At 48.6% G+C, this 17427-nt stretch overlaps 1 protein-coding gene across 8 annotated transcripts in view; it reads right to left on the bottom strand.

Moving 5' to 3' along the window:
* Positions 1-3758: 3758 nt before the first annotated feature.
* Positions 3759-17427, bottom strand: part of PAFAH2 (platelet activating factor acetylhydrolase 2) — a 32536-nt gene continuing 18867 nt past the window's right edge. For 7 of the 8 annotated variants that reach the window (XM_081306222.1, XM_081306227.1, XM_081306223.1 and 4 more), the window contains 4 exons: positions 13815-13906; positions 12358-12528; positions 10168-10322; positions 3759-5426 (listed from right to left, as the gene is read on the bottom strand). In XM_081306222.1, the coding sequence (XP_081162348.1) occupies positions 5332-5426; positions 10168-10322; positions 12358-12528; positions 13815-13906 (513 nt within the window). In that variant the 3' untranslated portion in view covers positions 3759-5331. Of the gene's footprint in view, positions 5427-10167; positions 10323-12357; positions 12529-13814; positions 13907-13932; positions 17380-17427 lie in introns of those variants that run through there. The other variant, XM_081306224.1, reaches the window with a different exon arrangement.

Below are 17427 nucleotides of genomic sequence, written 5' to 3'. Positions count from 1 at the left end.
CTTAACCACTGAGCCACATCCCCAGCCTTTTTTCTCTTCCTCAAGTTTCCTTTTGCTATGTGTTCTTTTTAGGTATATATGACAGTAGAGCGTATTTTGGCAAGTCGCAGTGGTTGAAAGGAAAGCAAGGAACTCAGAGACAGGCAAGCGAGAAATGAAAGACGGAGCCCAGGCAGAGATACAGGTGACAAATAAAGGCCATCTCTCCAAAGACAGAGAGGCAAGACAGGTTTGGGGTCCTGGACTTTTATGGGGCAGGCTCAGGGATTAGAGCCTGGTGGGTCCCAATGCGGGTGGTTAAGGGTGGGGTTGGTATGAGGGAAGTGGTGAGCCTTTCCCAGAAAGGCCCAAGAATGGAAAGCAAAATTTTTCTTAAAATGGAGGCTGTCACTTAAGATGGCCATCCAGATTCTAAGGGCCTTACACTGGTCATGCCCATCGCTTTTTATTTTTTAGACAACGTCTCACTAAGTTGCTTAGGGCCTCACTTGGTTGCTAAGGCTGGCTTTGAACTTGCGATCCTCCTGCCTCAGCCTCCCAAGACATTGGGATGACAGGTGTACACCACCACATCCGGCTGCAGATTTTTGGATGTCTAGAGCAAGGAAACCAGAACAAAGAGAATGGGAAACTGTCTCTCTTCATCTAGCTCCACCTGACAGGAGGACACAAGGGTAGCAACTGAGTGGCGGTTAGAAGGTTTCATGAAACTTTAGATACAGAATGAGAAATTAACCCAAGATCAGCTGGACCATTTAGAGCAAATTACACCTAACCTGTCAGGTCTGTAAGGAGGACCAAATGAAACCACAGTAGTAAGAGCGAATGTTTATTGAACCCTTAATACAGCCACTATGCTGAGTAATTATTATGCATTACTTGTTTAATGATCACATCATGATGAGATACTGTTATGATTTGCATTTTACAGCAGGTATTTCTAGCTACTCAGGAGGCTGAGGCAGGAGGATTGCAAGTTCAAGGCCAGCCTCTGCAAATTAGGAAGATCCTGTCTCAAATAAAAAGGGGCAGGAGATGTACCTCAGTGTAGAACACTCCTGGGTTCAGTCCCCAATACCACACACACACACACACACATACACACACACACAAAAAAAGAAAATACAAAGTCATGTAAGTTGATAAAGAAGCATTCAGTGACAGGCTAACAGTGTTAGAGTGGGCTGACTTTGAAGACCATGTTCCTTTGTTTTTTTTTGTTTTTTTTTTTTTTTTGTACAGGAGCTTTAACCCCAGGGGTTCTGAGCCACATCCCAGCCTGTTTTTTTTTTTTTTTTTAAAGAGAGAGAGAATGAGAGAGAGAGAGAGAGAGAGAGAGAGAGAGAGAGAGAGAGAGAGAGAGAGAGATTTTTAATATTTTTCAGTTCTCGGCGGACACAACATCTTTGTTTGTATGTGGTGCTGAGGACATGCCAGGCGAGCGCGCTACCGCTTGAGCCACATCCCCAGCCCCCAGCGTTTTGAGACAGGGTCTCACTAAGTTGCTTAGGGCCTCACCAAATTACTGAGGCTGGCTGTGAACCTGCAATCCTTCTGCCTCAGCCTCCTGAGTTACTGGGATTACAGGTGTGCACCACCACGCTTAGTTTGAAGACAACATTCTTTAAAAAAAATTTTTTTTTAGTTGTAGATGGACAAAATACCTTTATTTATACGTGGTGCTGAGGATTGAATCCAGTGTCTCACATGTACAAGGCAAGTGCTCTACCACTGAGCCGCAAGCCCAGCCCTGAAGCCCATATTCTTAATCCTGCATTCCAGGTTTATCAAACCAACAGGCCAGAAGATAGACTCTGACTTAGAGTTCTCATGAGGCTCAGTTCTCTCCCCAACCCCCTTTTCAGTAGCACTAAAGTTATCACTGAAATGCAATATGGGCCATAGACATCGCTGGAGATCCTGACATTTCAATCTATCGTGAAGTTTTATTGCCCATACTCTGACAGTCTGAAGAAACCAAAGCAAGTGCAAAACCAGGTATGTCTCTTAGGTACTATCACTATGACTCAGTGACAGGAAGCTTGGATTTTGATGCCAAGACCTACTTTTGCCAAATTGTTGCTCCGGTCATGAAATCTCCTTGTGCGTAAGATGAAGCTCATGCCCCTGACCTTGTGGGGTTACTGTGAGAAGTACAGATGCGTTCAGAGCACCGAGTGCAGTTCCTGCCACACAGCAGGGCCCGAGAAACACTGGCTGTGATTACTGTGATCATCACTGTCATTCTGCCACACAGCTATGGCCAGTGACACTTGGCCTTTGCATCTGGCTGTGATGGGACACAACTAACCCAAAAGCAGAACAAATGACAAAAGGCCTCGTGATATCCCTCCAGGACAGTCAGAGGGACCACAAAGCCCCTGAGCTACAGGAAACAGGCTTGGTTGTAGAAGGGTCCCTAAAGCCTCTGTGACTGTCCAGCTTTCCTTGATACACAGTTTCAAATAACGTGGCTGATTTCTCATTCCACTGGTCATCAGGAGTCACAAATTTGATGTGAAGAGGGAGGCTGCTAGTGGCTGGCATGTTAAAGGCTTGGAAGAGTGACAACTGGCAGCATGACCACAGGAGAGAAGGCAAACTCTGAAAAGCCATCAAGAGGACTAAAAGGACAGCTGCTGGGAGCTGGAGGGCAGGTGCAAATACACCCACCACCCAGAGACCAGAGGTCACCTCCGCTCTGACATGAGACCTGGTCCCTAATATCTGGGCTCTATTGGGATGGCAGGAGGTGCTATGAATGGCCAGATAATGGACTCTGACAACACATGAATGGACACTGTGTCACTTCTAGATAGAAGCTTTTGGAGCTGGTAGGTGCTTCATCCACCTGGGTCCCAGAATAAGGATAAAAATGACACTGAGCTGAGCCTACAGCTGACCCACAGAGGACAAGCAGCAAGGGCAAGAAACGAACTTTCATTGCTTTTGGGGGGCTGCTTGTTAGCACCATATCATCTAGTCTATCCTAACACAATCCTAAAAGATTAAATGGGTCAGTTCATTCTAAGAAGTGGTGTTCTCTTTGGTATGCCCATTCCTAAGAGTCAATATTACATGCTGTGGCTTAATGGGTAATTTTAACCTAAATGGAAAATCTACCTAATCCAATGAGTCATAGCTGAACAGAACGGAGAAGAGGGTCCCGTTTCTAACCATTCCTTTCTCTTGAGAGGTCCCAGACCTTCTGTTGAGGGCTTTGCAAAACATACCTGTATTATTTATGGGTCTCAGGTAGAAGCAGGGTCTCAAGTGCTACTGCATTTGGGTGGCAACTCCTCAGGGCCGGTCCAGGGATCATCTTGTGAGTGCTGAGGGACTCTGATCCCCACGTGGGGGCTGGAGGGCCCCACCATGTATCTGAATATGCTCTTGTGAAAGAAAATCCATGATGCGTTGTTGAGGAAGAGTGTGTCATGACATAAAGAATCCAGTCTTTTCAAGCACGGAATATTTACAAAACGCACCTCACACATGGCCAACAATCAAGTTTCAACAAATGCTGAAGGATGTAAACCATGTGGGTCATTTTCTCTGACCACAAAGCAATTGATTGAGAAAATAATACCTACAGCTAGAAAAACCCTCATGTGTTTGGAAAGTAGGAAACATAAATTTTAATAACCCAGGGGTTAAATATATCCCCTCACTTAATCCTTCCAACTCTTCATAGTGCAGACCCTCACTTTAGAAATGCAGGAACTGAGACTGGGAAGAGAACAAAATCTGCTCATTCACCCAGTTAGCAATGTTGGAGCCAAGACTCCAAACCAGGCTATATAGCTCCAGATCCCTGGGACTTAATGACATCCTCCTGATGCTCCTAGGGTGCCACAAAATTCACAGATCCTCCAGTGTGCTTTTTTGTTAGCAGGGATTGAACCCAAGGGCACTTGACCCCTGAGCCACATCCCCAGCCCTTTTTATTTTTTGAGATAGGGTCTTACTAAGTTGCTGAGGCTGGCTTTGAACTCGTGATCCTCTTGCCTCAGACTCCTGGACCATGGGACCACAGGCATGCACCACTGTGCCCAGCCTCCAGCTTGCTTGGTGACCCTGACCTTGGACTACTGTGTAGATGCCCTTCCCTTTTGCTCCTGCCTGTTCCGGGTCCCCTCCCAGGACTGAGGTTAGAAGCCTTGAAGGTGGAGGTGGAGTTTCAGGCTGATGAACTAGATGCCTTGGAGTCTTCCTTTCCTTACAAAGACTTGTACACAGGGCCCACGTGGTTAGTGAACAAAGAAAGACAGAAGGAAGAGTCACTTCCAGATGGCTCCCCCTCTTGATCTAAAGCAGATTAAAGAGAGAGAATATTCCAAATCTATCATTAGGCAAACGTGAGTATCGATATCATTCAAATTATAAATGGAACAGAAAAGAAATTTCATCTTTTTTCTTTTTTTTTGCCTCAGACCCTGAGGCAAAGAAGAAAAACCACTAAAGCGCCCTGCTTCTGAGCAGGTTGGCGGTTCAAGTTATCTGAGGTAACAGGCAAAACCGAGCTGATCCTAGACTTCTCTAGGAGTGGCATTGAGTCTGAGCTGACCAAACTACCTCGCTCTGTGGCAAGTCCTGTGCTAACGGTGACAGCACTACTCTCCTCTCTGCCCAAACCAACTTGCTCATTTGCTTCCTGGCAAAACCCTCAAACACCCAGAACTCTGAGGCACCCCTTTGTGCTGTAGAGACTCTCCCTGTCAGAACAATACCACCCGCCTCCTGTGGGCTGGAGGTATAACTGAGGCCCAGAACTAGGCTTCACGCAATGAGAAAAACTGAAAATAAATGGCAAATCTGGTGATGGCCCGTATCCTTGAAAATTACCTACAGTGCCTGTGTCACCAAGTGGCCCTGGGGAGGGAGAAGGTGGAGAGGCGGGAGAGGCAGTGCCAGGTAGGGCAGAAGCCCTGAAGGTCTCCCTCTGTGTTCTGGCGTCACTGTTGCCACAGAGGAAGCAGCACTGGCCCAAGGTGAGGCAGGAGGCTGGGTGGGGGGGGCTGAGTCTTCACCTCCCGGCTCCACAGGGCTCAGCCTAGGGCCCAGCTCTCCCTTCGCTCCCCCCACCCCCCCACTGCTTGTTCCCCACACCATCAGGGTCCCACAGAATCACTTTGTCCATCAGTTAATGATCCCTGTCACAACGTGAGTTTAAGATCAACAAGTCCAAGATCAAATAACCCAGCTATCCAATCAGCAGGGTGATTAATCCTCTCAGTCAGTGAAAGAGAGTCCTGTGGACCCCTCCCGACAGGCTATGGGTGGCCCCGGGAAGCTCAGCTCGAGTGACCTTTTACAAATGGCCAGTTGAGCCTACAGACTAGACAGATGGTGTGGAGCCCCCGGGATGAGGCATGGTCCAATGCCTTCCATGAGGTCGTTCCATTGATCATAGTTCTCTTTCAGGTCTGAAAGGGGAAAGAAGAGGAAGGTTAGGCAAATCATTGTAAAGTGAGGCCAAAGAGGAGCTCTCGGGGACTCGGGGGTCATCCCAGAGAGGAGCACCTGGGATACCAGACAGACTGGCTGGTGGTTGTGACGGCGGGAGCGGTAACGATCACTCTGTGCCTTTATAAATGACTGACTTAATCTGCGGCAACTCAGTAATGATGCAACAGCTGGCAATACACCCTGCAGCAGAACCATTCCAGGGGATGGTGTTTCACATAATTTTCACAATCACCCTGTGGGCTAAGTGCCACTGTTAGCCCTATTTTATAGTTGAGAAGCTAACCTGATTTGCCCAAGGTCAGCTGCAGCTGATAAGAGCTGGAGACAAAATTTACATCCAGGACAGGAAGGCAGAGAAAATGGAAAGTCGGCTTCCAGGCTCAGGGATGTTGCTAAACAAGACGAGATCCTAATACACGGCCACTGGGTGCAACTACCACGTCACCCCAGGCAGAAGCCACAGGGTAGCAATCCATAAAGCAGCATTAACACCAGGCGTAACTCCAGAGGAGGCCCTGGGATCACGTGCAGAAGGGCCTCACGTGGCAAGAACAGTCAGGAGGATCCCAAGTTCAAGGCCAGCCTCAGCAACTTAGTGAGAGCCTATCTCAAAAAAAATCCAAAGGGGTGGAGGTGTAGCTCAGTGGTAGTGCACACCTGGGTTCAATCCCCAGCACCAGAAAAAAAAGAAAGGGTCTGGGACTGGGGTTGGGGCTCAGTGGTAGATCACTTGCCTTGCATGCAAGTGAGGCACTGGGCTCAAATCTCAGCACCACACAAAAATACATAAAGATATTTGTCCATCTACAACTAAAAAAATATTTAAAAAAGAAAGGGTCTAAGCTCTTTAGCCAAGGGAGGAGGGTTCAGCTGAATGGGCAAATGGTGCCAGAACCCGGGACAAAGGGAGGGACCATTCTCATTTCTCTTTGGGTATCCAGTGCCTGGCATGGAATAATTGCTCAACACATCAGCGCTACATAGTCACTAACTCAAAAAATATTGAACACACCCACTGTGTGCCACCTTCTGTTCTTAGTGCTTAAAATACATCCAAGAGAAAAAGAGGCAGAAACCCTGTCTTTAGAGAGCTCATCTTCTAGTAGGCAGAGAGAGACTCAAACAAAATAAATTATGGAGGATGTAAAAAGGGAGTAAGTGTTGTATGTGGGGAGGGACAAGGCTGAGGGTGGAGGTGAAGGTGCTGTGATGTAAAAAGGGTAGTCAAGGTGGAGAGGATGAGATTTAAGCAAAGACTTAAAGGAGGTGGGAGTAAGCCATAAGACTATCTGGGAGAAATGTTTCAGGCAGAGGGAGCAGCAGTGCAAAGGCCCTGAGGCAGAAGTGTGCCTGACACTGAGGGTTTATGTGGTGAGAGTGAAGTAGGCTAAGGGAAGAACAGTAGGAGCAGAGGCCAGGAAGGACGGTCACATCAGATAGGCCCAGCAGGAATGAGAGACTCTCAGAGAAATGCCATTGTTAGATTGAGAGCAAAGGAGTGACAAGATCCGACTAACTTCCTAAAAAGACCACTCTGGCTGCCCTGTTAAGAAAAGATTCAATGGGGGGAAAGAGGGATAGGCTGGAGACTGGCAGTAACTGAGGTGAGAGGTGACAGACAGGATGGGGCTGTGGGACTGGTGACATATATTCCTTTTTGTTGGGGGGGGGGATGCTAGGGATTGAACCCAGGGCCTTAGATATACTAGGTTAAGTGTTCTACCACTGAACCACATCCCCAACCCATTTCTGAGGGACTGGATGGGAGATCTACTAGAAGTGACAATCTTTGACCTAAGAACTAACTGTAGGGATGGAGCTGGCACCATGCTCTTCAATCTCCAGAACTGTTAAATATACCTGCTAACTATAACTGCTAAATAGATCTCTTTTCTTTATAAAGTCTCAGCATCAGGCATTTTTTGAAAATAGATTAAGCCAAGGTCCAAGCACTGAGCCCTGGAAGTGGCAAGGCTGGCTGGGGGAAGCAAGAGAGGAGACAATCTATAACGCCAGAAGCAAAGATAGCAAGCCCTCCGCAGAGGAGGGCGTTATCAACCCTCCCTGAGCTGCTCAGAGTTGCAGTGAGATGAGGAACAGGAACTGGCTAAGGATTTGGCATTGTGAAGGTCACGAGGACCTTGACCCCAGCAGTTTTGATGAAGGAGTGCACTGCAGAAGCCTGAGAGGACTGTGCTTAAGATAGATGAGAATGAGAAGAAAGGAATTAGACAAATAAAGACAGATGTCATTCTGAGAGTTGGAGGGAACAGGGCATGGGTGATAACTGGAGGGGATACTGAAGTCGGGAGAATTTTCTTTTCTGCTTGTTTTGCAGTGTTGGGACTGAACCCAGGACTTCACACATGCTGGGCAGGTGCTCCACCACTGAGCCATAAGCCCAGCCCCAGAGTTTCTATTTTTTTTACTTCAACTTGTGGTCCTGAGGAATGAACCCAGGGATTTGCTACCCCTAGCCACATCCTCAGCCCGTCTTTATTTTTTATTTTGAGACAGGGTCTCATGTCTCCCAGGCTGGCCTCAAGCTGCAATCTGTCTCAGCACTCAAGTCACTAGAGTTACAGGCATATGTCACAGTAACTGGCAGTTTTTTTCCCCCCATTTCTTTAGTTTTTAAGGAAGAAACTTTGGCATGAAATAAACCAGTAGAGAAGATGATCTAAAGTAGAAGACAAGCTGCTGCTGTGACCACCCTGAGCAGACAGAAGAGCCGGCCCGGGGGAGGGGCTGCGGGGGTCTGAGGAAGTGCTAGTCGCCTCCAGTCGCCTTGAAGTGGGAGGCAAAGTTGCTGAGCTGAGAGACAGGCTGAGGCAAGAGGTGCCAGGGGTTTAGGGAGGAAGGAGAAGGTGTGAACAGTCCTCTAGGAGAGTGGGCGGAAGGCTGAGGAGCTGGAGACGGGAGCGCACAGTGAACACAGAGCAAGCAGCCATCTTCTTCCTGGAAGGTGACACCCTGGATCAGCAGAATGGTATTTTCAGGAGCTAGAGGTGCAGCTGAGCCACCTGCAGACTATTTTAGTTTCCATGTGACAACACACTGAGCAGCCACAAAAAAGCTTTTCTCTTTGCCAGGTGAACAGCCCAGGCCATGTCTCCCACCTTACCGGCTCCTTCCATTGGGCTCGCTGCCTCTCAACTCACCCCTGCCCTCCTGGCCTCCAGCAGGCAGACTATGTTAAAAGTCTAACTGTGACCTTCTCCTGCTTAGAACCACCGAGGGCTCCTCCTAGCCTGTGGGATAAACCCCGAACTAACTTCAGCAAACGCATGGGCTCTACATCTGCCCTCTGCCCGCTTCTCTACCTCTACATTTCAACAATTCATTATCCTGAGCTCCAGGTACACCAGAGAGCTTCTCAAAACTGACCAAGACCACTGCCCACGGGACTCTCGTCCCTTCCCTGCCTGGGAGCTCTCTTCTCCCGTCAAGATCAAGAGCAAGCGTCATTTTGTTTAGAAAATGCTTCAAACCTTAAGAGTCCAGCCGAGCCCAGCTCCCTTCTGATGGCAGGTGGTGGTGGCCTCCAATCAGACACCTGATTTGGGAACGCCAGGACTAGGTGGAACAGTGGCCAACAATGTGCCTTGGCAGGCAAAGATATGCTGATGCGATCAAACTGACTCTCTTGGGAATCTGGATGAAGACATTTGAAAAACATGGCGGAGAGCAGTGGGAGCCAACAAGGAAAGACCCAGGGGTAGGAGGAGCGGAATGAACGAGCGGACGCCGTCAGCACAAGGAAAAAACAGCAGGAAGAAAGAAAAAGGCATCCTGGATGAACAGACGTGGACATCACGAGAGGACAGGACAGAGAGGCTGAGCTGGCCAGACAGACGGGACAAGACGACAGTCCTGCAGGTGACACTGGCTCATGTAACTGCACCAGCCCCTTGGCCCGGGCGCCCTCTCTTACATGAATTTCACTTTTTTCTCAAGGTAAGATAGTGAACTTGTAGTCTTTCCAACCAAAAGACTAGAATCAACCCTTATAACCATTCACATTCCCAGTGGCGAAGAAGGCTTGATGGCGCCCTGGGGAAGACAGCCCCTCTGGTGGAGGAGACCAGAGCTCGTAAAGGCCTTGCCAATGAGCTGACAGTGACTTATGTCATGAGTCACAATCCTTCCGTGCTTGGTTTCTTTAAAGAACTTTCATACATTTAGCTCAGTTATCATAATCTCCCTCGCAATGCAGATAAATTAGTGATGATAAGCCTGGGTTAGGACAGTGGCGATGGAGTGCAGAGGTGAGTGCACTATTTGCAGTGAGGAACCAAGGCTCAGCGAGGCTGAATGACCAGTAAGAGCCAGACTCGGGGTCCCCCAACCTCCAGGCGCGTGCTTTTTCTTTAATGCTATGTAACTCCTTATCTTGGGGCTCAGCCATGTTCGTACTGATCACTGTGCTGCAGTGAATTCTAAGGGACCCCACATCTGCCCCCTGGGCCCCAGCTCTCCTCTTCTTTTTTTTTTTTTTAAAGAGAGAATGAGAGAGGAGAGAGAGAGAGAGAGAGAGAGAGAGAGAATTTTTAATATTTATTATTTTTTTTTTAGTTCTCGGCGGACACAACATCTTTGTTGGTATGTGGTGCTGAGGATCGAACCCGGGCAGCACGCATGCCAGGCGAGCGCGCTACCACTTGAGCCACATCCCCAGCCCCCCAGCTCTCTTCTTACCAAGATGCCTCTGCAGGAAGGCCAGCATGGCCCGCACCATAATCTCCTGACCTTGATAGGGGTCCAAGCTCCCACGGATTTGGGTGGATAAGAATTTCACAAGCAAGTTGCCCGTCACAAAAGCAAAGTCCGTTTGACTCCGATGAACAGAACCACTAGAGGAAAAGGAAAGCATTGGTAGGGTTGGAGGTGAGGCACACCAGTGGAGCACCTGTGTGTCTGAGAAGCTTCCATGCATCGTCATGCATAATTTCCATAGCAACTCTGTCTAGGAGGTATTTTCCCCTTCAACAGAATGTGAGAAGTGGTCTGCTCAAGGTGACACAGGGGACAGGGCACTGAGCTAGAATTTGAACTCAGGTGTTATCATCAGACCTCAATGCCAAACATTCACTGCACACATCAGCTCCCTGTCACAACTGTGTACTTTGCAGTGCAGGGGGGTGGAACCCAGGGCTTTGTGCAATCTCGGAAAGCCCTCTGCCACCGAGCTCCACCCCCAGCCCTCTAAATATGTTTAATTCACAGGTGAAATCCTTACTAGAAGGTTCATTTTAGGCTAAATTACTCATAACTAAATTCACTATTCAATTCAACGAGGGATGGAAAATTTAAATGCTACATTTCTGTGTGATATCATCCAAAAAAAATGATTTCTTAAAAATACATTACTTGGGCTGGGGGTGCAGTTCAGTGGTAGAGCGTGTGCCTGGCATGTGTGAGGCACTGGGTTTAATCCCAGCACTGGAAAAAAATGCATTATTTGAACTAGAGACCATCATGTTAAATAAGAGGAAAAAGAAAGACAGAATTGGGGGTGGATCTCCTGAAAACCCAAGGGAGATTGTAGAGAAAAGGGGCCAGGAAGTGGGAGGGAGGCAGGCAGAAAGGAGAAAATGCTGGGGAGTGAACTGGCCACACTATATTGCTATGTTGTGTTTGTGTGCAAATATGCAACAGCAAATCCCATCAATACGCACCAATAAAAATGTGAAAAAAGGGCTGGGGTTGTGGCTCAGTGGCTGGCAAAGCACTCACCTAACGCGTGCGAGGCCCTGGGTTCGATCCTCAGGATCATATAAAAATAAATAAAACAAAGGTATTGTGTCCAACTAAAAATAAATAATTTTTTAAATGTGAAAAAATGCATTATTTAAGGTAAGAGAACAAAAAAAATGAATAGAATAATATACTTGGGTATCCAGCACGCAGTTTAAGAAGTAACACCCGCCAGAAGTCCCCTTTGCACGCCCTGTCCCAACTTCCCTCCCCTCCTCTTCCCAGTGGTCACAAATGTTGGAGTCTGGCCTGGACAGACATTCCAGGAGTCCTGTCCCCTCCAACGCCATGAAACCAAAATGAAAGAGGAGGGGCTGGTCCTAGTGGAGAGCCTGGGCCAAGACAGGCCGGGGAGAAGCCACCGACCGTCAACAGACTGATGTTCAGGGGCTTGGAGTCAGGACATGCCAACCACCGAGTGACTCTGAAGGTCTGGGCACACAGCCACATCCCATTCCTGAAGTGGGAACTGGGACCCCTGATGTGTGTGCTGTTGGGCTCAGGCAGGACAGGATCAAGCCAGGGTGGTTTCAGTCCCGTCTCTGTAGGTCCTCGTCACCTCGGATACAGTGAATTGTCTTTAAGTCACCAGAAATTGTTTGCTTCCTGAAAAGTGGCTCCCAGGAGAAAACCAACTGATGGTGCTAGAGGTGAAGGCGAAGAGAAGGTGGTTTGGCCGGAATACAGAAGGTCACGGAAAAGAACACGTTAGAGTGACACCTGTGGATTCAAATGTTCATGCAAGTGCTAAGGAACTTCCAATGGATGGAGGTCAAAGGTCTCCCACAGACACTCTCCAAAAAACCCAACAAAACTCCAAGAAGGGTACAGAGATCTCTGGAACCCACCCAGACTCACACCCCTGCCTCTCTAACACGCAATCCCACAATGCTCTTCTACCAGAAAGCACCAGGTAAACCCTGTTGTAAAGTCTGATCAACTCCTGCAGAAATCCCTGTAGGTGGAGCTAAGTGGAGAAGAGGGACGGGAAGAAACTATAAAGGAATTAAGATTGTGGAATTCAGGAGCTATTTGGGTATTCTGTTAATTCCAGATACTACGAGACAATCCAGAAGAAATTAAGGGTGTCAATGGAGAGGACACAAGGTCCTGCCCACGGGGTTTACTCACAGGACAGTTATGATCCTGGACTGCTTGTGCTGGGTGCAAACCTTCTTCATCAAGTTGACGCTCTCCACTGTCTGGAATTTCTCGGCATTGATAAAGAACACAGGGCCCCGGGCCTTGGGGTAAAAGTCACGCTCCAGAGGAAACATCCAAGCATCCAAGGCCACAGCACATCTGGAAGAGGACCAGATATTTGGAGCTGCCACACAGAAACTCGGGCAAGAAGAGTCAGGGTGGTGGGGGAGGGTGGGGTGCTTCCCTCCAGTGGGCTAAAGGCTCAGGAAGCCAGGGAGGAGGTACCAGGGCCCAGGCCCCTCAGTTAGGATCCTGGATTTACCAGTTACCAAAGATCCTCTCCGACAGCAAGGTCCAGACCTCTGTCTCTGGACCTGCTCTCGGGGCACTGACTCCAGTCATGCACAATGGCACTTCAGTCAGCCACTCACCCTTTCAGTGCTCACTGAGCGCCTGCTGGGTGCTTAACCCTGTGCTCTGGACACAGAGTTCTGCTTGAGTCTCAGGAAGCTCCCAGGCTGGCAGGGAAGACTGACAGGCAAGGCAGCGGCCACTCAGCTCAGTGCCCCAGTTTGAAAGGTGCTGGGCGAGCCCAGAGCTGGCCTGGCAGGGGAGGTCAGGAAGACCTCCTCGGTGCCGAGGGCAGAACCACGGCCCTACGATTAGTTACCACCCCAACCTGGATCTTCTCCATCTCAAATGATGGTCACCCAAAGGAAAGTCTCCACTTCCCCTCCTTCACCTTACTTACACTCAACCCTGAAACTCTAAAGTGCACCCCGTGTTTCACTCACTTCTCTCATCCGGCTCCCTCCACCCTCACGCAAATCCTTCACCTCTCAGCTCACGGACAGTCGCCTCTGGCCTTGAGTCTGGTCCTGACACCATCCATCCTTCGCACAGTAGCTAGAGTAGCCACAGACTTTTTCAAAGTAAGATGCATTTTTTTTTTAAATCTTTCACTAGCCTCCCCTAGAACTTAGAATAAAATCTAAGCTTCCCTCCCCTGGCCCAAAGGCCCTGTCATCGGTGCCTGTCCCTCACTACGCTCCGCCTGCTCTGATACAGTCAGCATGCGTCCACCTCAGGGCCTTTGCTTAGTCGTTCCCACTAGTGGGGAGGACTTTCCTCCGGACCTTTGCACGGCTGGCCTCTTTGCCTTTCGTCTTGTTTATGTCTCTTTCTCAGAGAAGCCTGTTTCATGTCCAGCTCAACAGCCTGTTTCATGTTCTTCACTGCACTCAGGTGCTGGGCACCTCCCTATCTGCTAGCTTCTGCATCAGGCTGTCCCACGGTGACATAATTCCAGGAAGGCAGAGATCTGGTAACCACTGAATCTTCAGCCCCCCCACCCCAACACACCTAGAACATAGCACTCACTTCCTGATACACGAGCACAACAGTGAATGAATGAGCCGGAGCAACGGCATCGCTGGGAAACTCACCGAAACTGGGCTTCCTTGGCCAAAGCCAGAACAGCTGTGGCCCCTCCAAATGAATGTCCCATCACAGCCACGCGGCTCAAGTCAATGCTGCCCTGAGGGAAGCACAGAACTTAGCCAAGCCAGAAATTTGGGACTTTTTTTTTCCCCCTTAAGGAATTCCTCAACAGCAAGAGGAAGAACAACTGAGGGGATGAGGAGGCTTGACACAGAGGAGGCCACCAGAGCCACACTGGGCCTCCTGCCGGAGCAGGCGCAGTGTCACCCAGTGGTAGGGCACTCGCCTACTGTGGATGAGGCGCTGGTCCAATCCTAGCAGTACACCACCAGAAAAAAAAGACCCTCTTGCCTATGAGCGCAGGCAGGCAGACAGTGCTGGGCATGAACAGCCTGCTGCAGGCAGAAGTTCTGAGAACCATTTTTCATTTCACCTTTATTTCTGTAATCTTACCATCTACCAACCTACCAATATCCGGCCTCGGGTGGACATTCAAATACCCATGAATAGGGGTGGGGCTGCAGCTCAGACGTGTGAGGCACTGATCCTTAGCACCACATAAAAATAAAATAAATAAAGGCATGTTGTCCTTGTACAACTACAAAAAAAACCTATGAATAAGTGAATGGACACATGTTGTCAGGTTCCACACTGACTCGCCAGTTTAGAGCATGGCGAGAATAAGATCTCTCTCCGTCCTCCAGTGCCTTATGAACAGGTCCTGGGGATCTCCGGACCACACTGAGGGGAGGTTGGGGGTGTTCCTGTGGCACCTCCACTTTGCTCTGGAGCAAAGACTGTTTGTGCAGTCACTCACTCAGGTTCTACTTCCTCTTTGAGTATCTGTCCTGATTTTTATCCAAAGCCCAGAAGAAGAGAGAAAGAATCCGTTCATTCTAACATGATCTGGAAGTATCTATTTCTGGTTGTCCCCATGAGCCTTCAGGGCATGGTTATATAAAAAACCACTGCAGCTGCCTGCTGAGGAGGGCCAGACATTTCTCTGGCTTTGTGGCCCAGCCTCTGCCCTGAAGCCTGCTCCCTCACCCAAAGGCTTCCTGCTGGAATCCTCCCCCTTCACTCAGTACCTTCAGCTTGGCCACTGCGTTGGGTGGACTTTTCAGCTTTTTAAAAGATAGGTCAATACCTTCAGGTGCCTCCGAAAACCAGAAGTACTGAGAGGTCTCTCCCTTCCCCATGCCTTTTCCACAGGTTGCCCACTTCCTCCCACAGACAGCTAACATTTTCTGCACGCATAAGCAAACAGGAATACATTCGTCACCCTCTTTTTATACTAATGGTTCAGTATCAGGCTGTTTTGTGTAGCAATTCCAGCACAGAAAGAGCTTCCCCAACCTTTCTTACAGCTACATTTTATTTCCCCATGGAAGAGACAGCTGGCTAACCACCAAATCGGTTCCTGGACGCACAGCTAGACTATTTCCCAGCAGTCAGATGAGGCCTCACGACTGAGTTCTGGCCAACAGAACGTGAGCAGAAGTGCTATCTCCAAGCCCAAGGCTGGTCCACACCAACCCTCTCAGAGGGACCTCCTTGCCCTCTCCCATTCTGTTAGCTTAATGTACACAACAAACCTGGGATTTAACAAATGAGATGGTAGAATCCTAGGGTAAAAGGAGCCTCGATCCCTGATTCACCTCTTGCTCAGGGGTACCCCAAAGACTTTACACAGGAGAAAAATAAATTTCTTTTTTTTTTAATATTTATTTTTTTTTAGTTTTCGGTAGATACAACATCTTTATTTGTATGCGGTGCTGAGGATTGAACCCGGGCCGCAAGCATGCCAGGCGAGCGCCTACTGCTTGAGCTACATCTCCAGCCCCGAAAAATAAATTTCAATAGTATAAGCCACTGAGATACGGGGTTTATGTGCTGTAGCAGTGAGCATTATCCGAACAATACAGCCAGGTTGCAGAGCCTATCAACCATCTCTATCACTGGTAAACGTTTAAGCTACCGTCAATCTTTTGCTGTTACACTCTGTACAGGAAGAAATAACTTGCACATTAGCACACTTCATGAGGGCAGGTGTTACAGGTTGAAGTCCCAGAACTGGAGATGGGAGGATCAAAGCACACATGCATCTGTACTGCTGAGAACTACGCCTAATGGCTCTCCTCGGGGCAGTCCCTACTGTCTGTCACCAGCCGTTTAGGAGGATGACTACTTCTCCAGTGTGTCAACACAGGAAATAATCAAGTTTTACTTGGTCTGATGGTTGAAAATTACTTATGGTTTTTAATTCTGTGTTTCCAAAGGTTGCTTCTCAAATAACTGAACTGGGCCGTGGCTGCCCTTCCTCAGGTTCCCAGGCAGGTAGACCTGAACCTCCGCGCTCAGAGGCTGCTTCTCCAGAGGAGGGGACCACACACAGCAAGGCACCGGTAAAACCCTCCAGATTCTAGGTCCTGCCTCACTGCTGGCCATCCAGGAAGATGATTCTCCTTAGAGGACACTACCAGAGGCTTACGAGAGATTTTTTTTAAAGAGGTTTTGAGCCACACAACACAGTTTATGGGTCAAAAAATTCCAGTTTAAAGTTTGACTCTACCACTGAGCTGAGTACTCTTGGGTACACACTTAGCCTGTCTAATCTGTTTTCTTTTGATATGGAGAGGTTAACAATGCTGACTTCCTAAGTTGGTGTAAGGAGATCACCTAGGAAATAATGTAGGGGTGTGCCTACTCCTACAACGGAATATTGCATGGCCACTAAAAATCATGCCACCCCAAACCACTGACTAGCACAAAAAGACAGATTGTTTTGCTAAGTGTGTGTGGGGGCGGGGGAAGCCCACAGAACAACTTGTTTTAAATGATAACATTATTGTTTTAAAAAATATGTATGAGCTGGGTGTGGTGACACATGCCTGTAATCCCAGAGACTTGGGAGGCTGAGGCAGGAGGATGACAAGCTTGAAGCCAGCCTCAACAACTTAGCAAGGCCCAAAGCAACTTAACGAGACCTGTCTCAAAACAAAAAAGGGCTGGGGATGTAGCTCAGTGGTTATGTGTCCCTGGTTCAATTCCCTATATCAAAAATAAGTAAACAAAAATACGCATGTATGTATTAATGCATTTTAAAAATAACTGGAAGGACCAATGTCAAAATGTCCAAAAGAACTGTTCTTTTTTCTTCATGCTTTTATGAGATTTCTTGGTTCCATGAATAAAGCCTGAGCTATTGAGGAAATCAGGTGGGGGCGGTGAATGGCGGGGTCTGAAGGTGTCTTCCTAGGCACTCCAGTCTATGGCAGGGATGGTTGCATAACCTCCTGGAGGTTCCCGGGAGTCCCTCACAGGAAGGAGCCAGCCTGAAGTAGATCCTCCCTGAGGGAATGCACACGCCTCCTCTGTCCACACAGCCCTGGTGGGAACCAGCATCCTGCTGCTCAAGTCCCCACCCAGAAGCAGGCAGACAGAACACTCAGTGATTGGTCCAGAAGGGGCCTGTGACCCACAAAGGGCCACAGCCAGGAAACTCAGTCTCCTTTCTTTTCGATTCTGGTGCAGTGAGTTGAGATACAGGACTGGACTGCCAGCAACCATCTTTCTAGGCAAAAGCAGGGACTATGGTAAGAAAGACACCCACATACA

Source organism: Spermophilus citellus (assembly GCF_964194105.1).
Source record: "Spermophilus citellus genome assembly, chromosome: 9".
In the NCBI taxonomy this organism is placed as follows: Eukaryota; Metazoa; Chordata; class Mammalia; order Rodentia; family Sciuridae; genus Spermophilus; species Spermophilus citellus.
The sequence above is the reverse complement of the archived record's forward strand: the minus strand, read 5'-3'. Positions and strand labels throughout refer to the sequence as shown.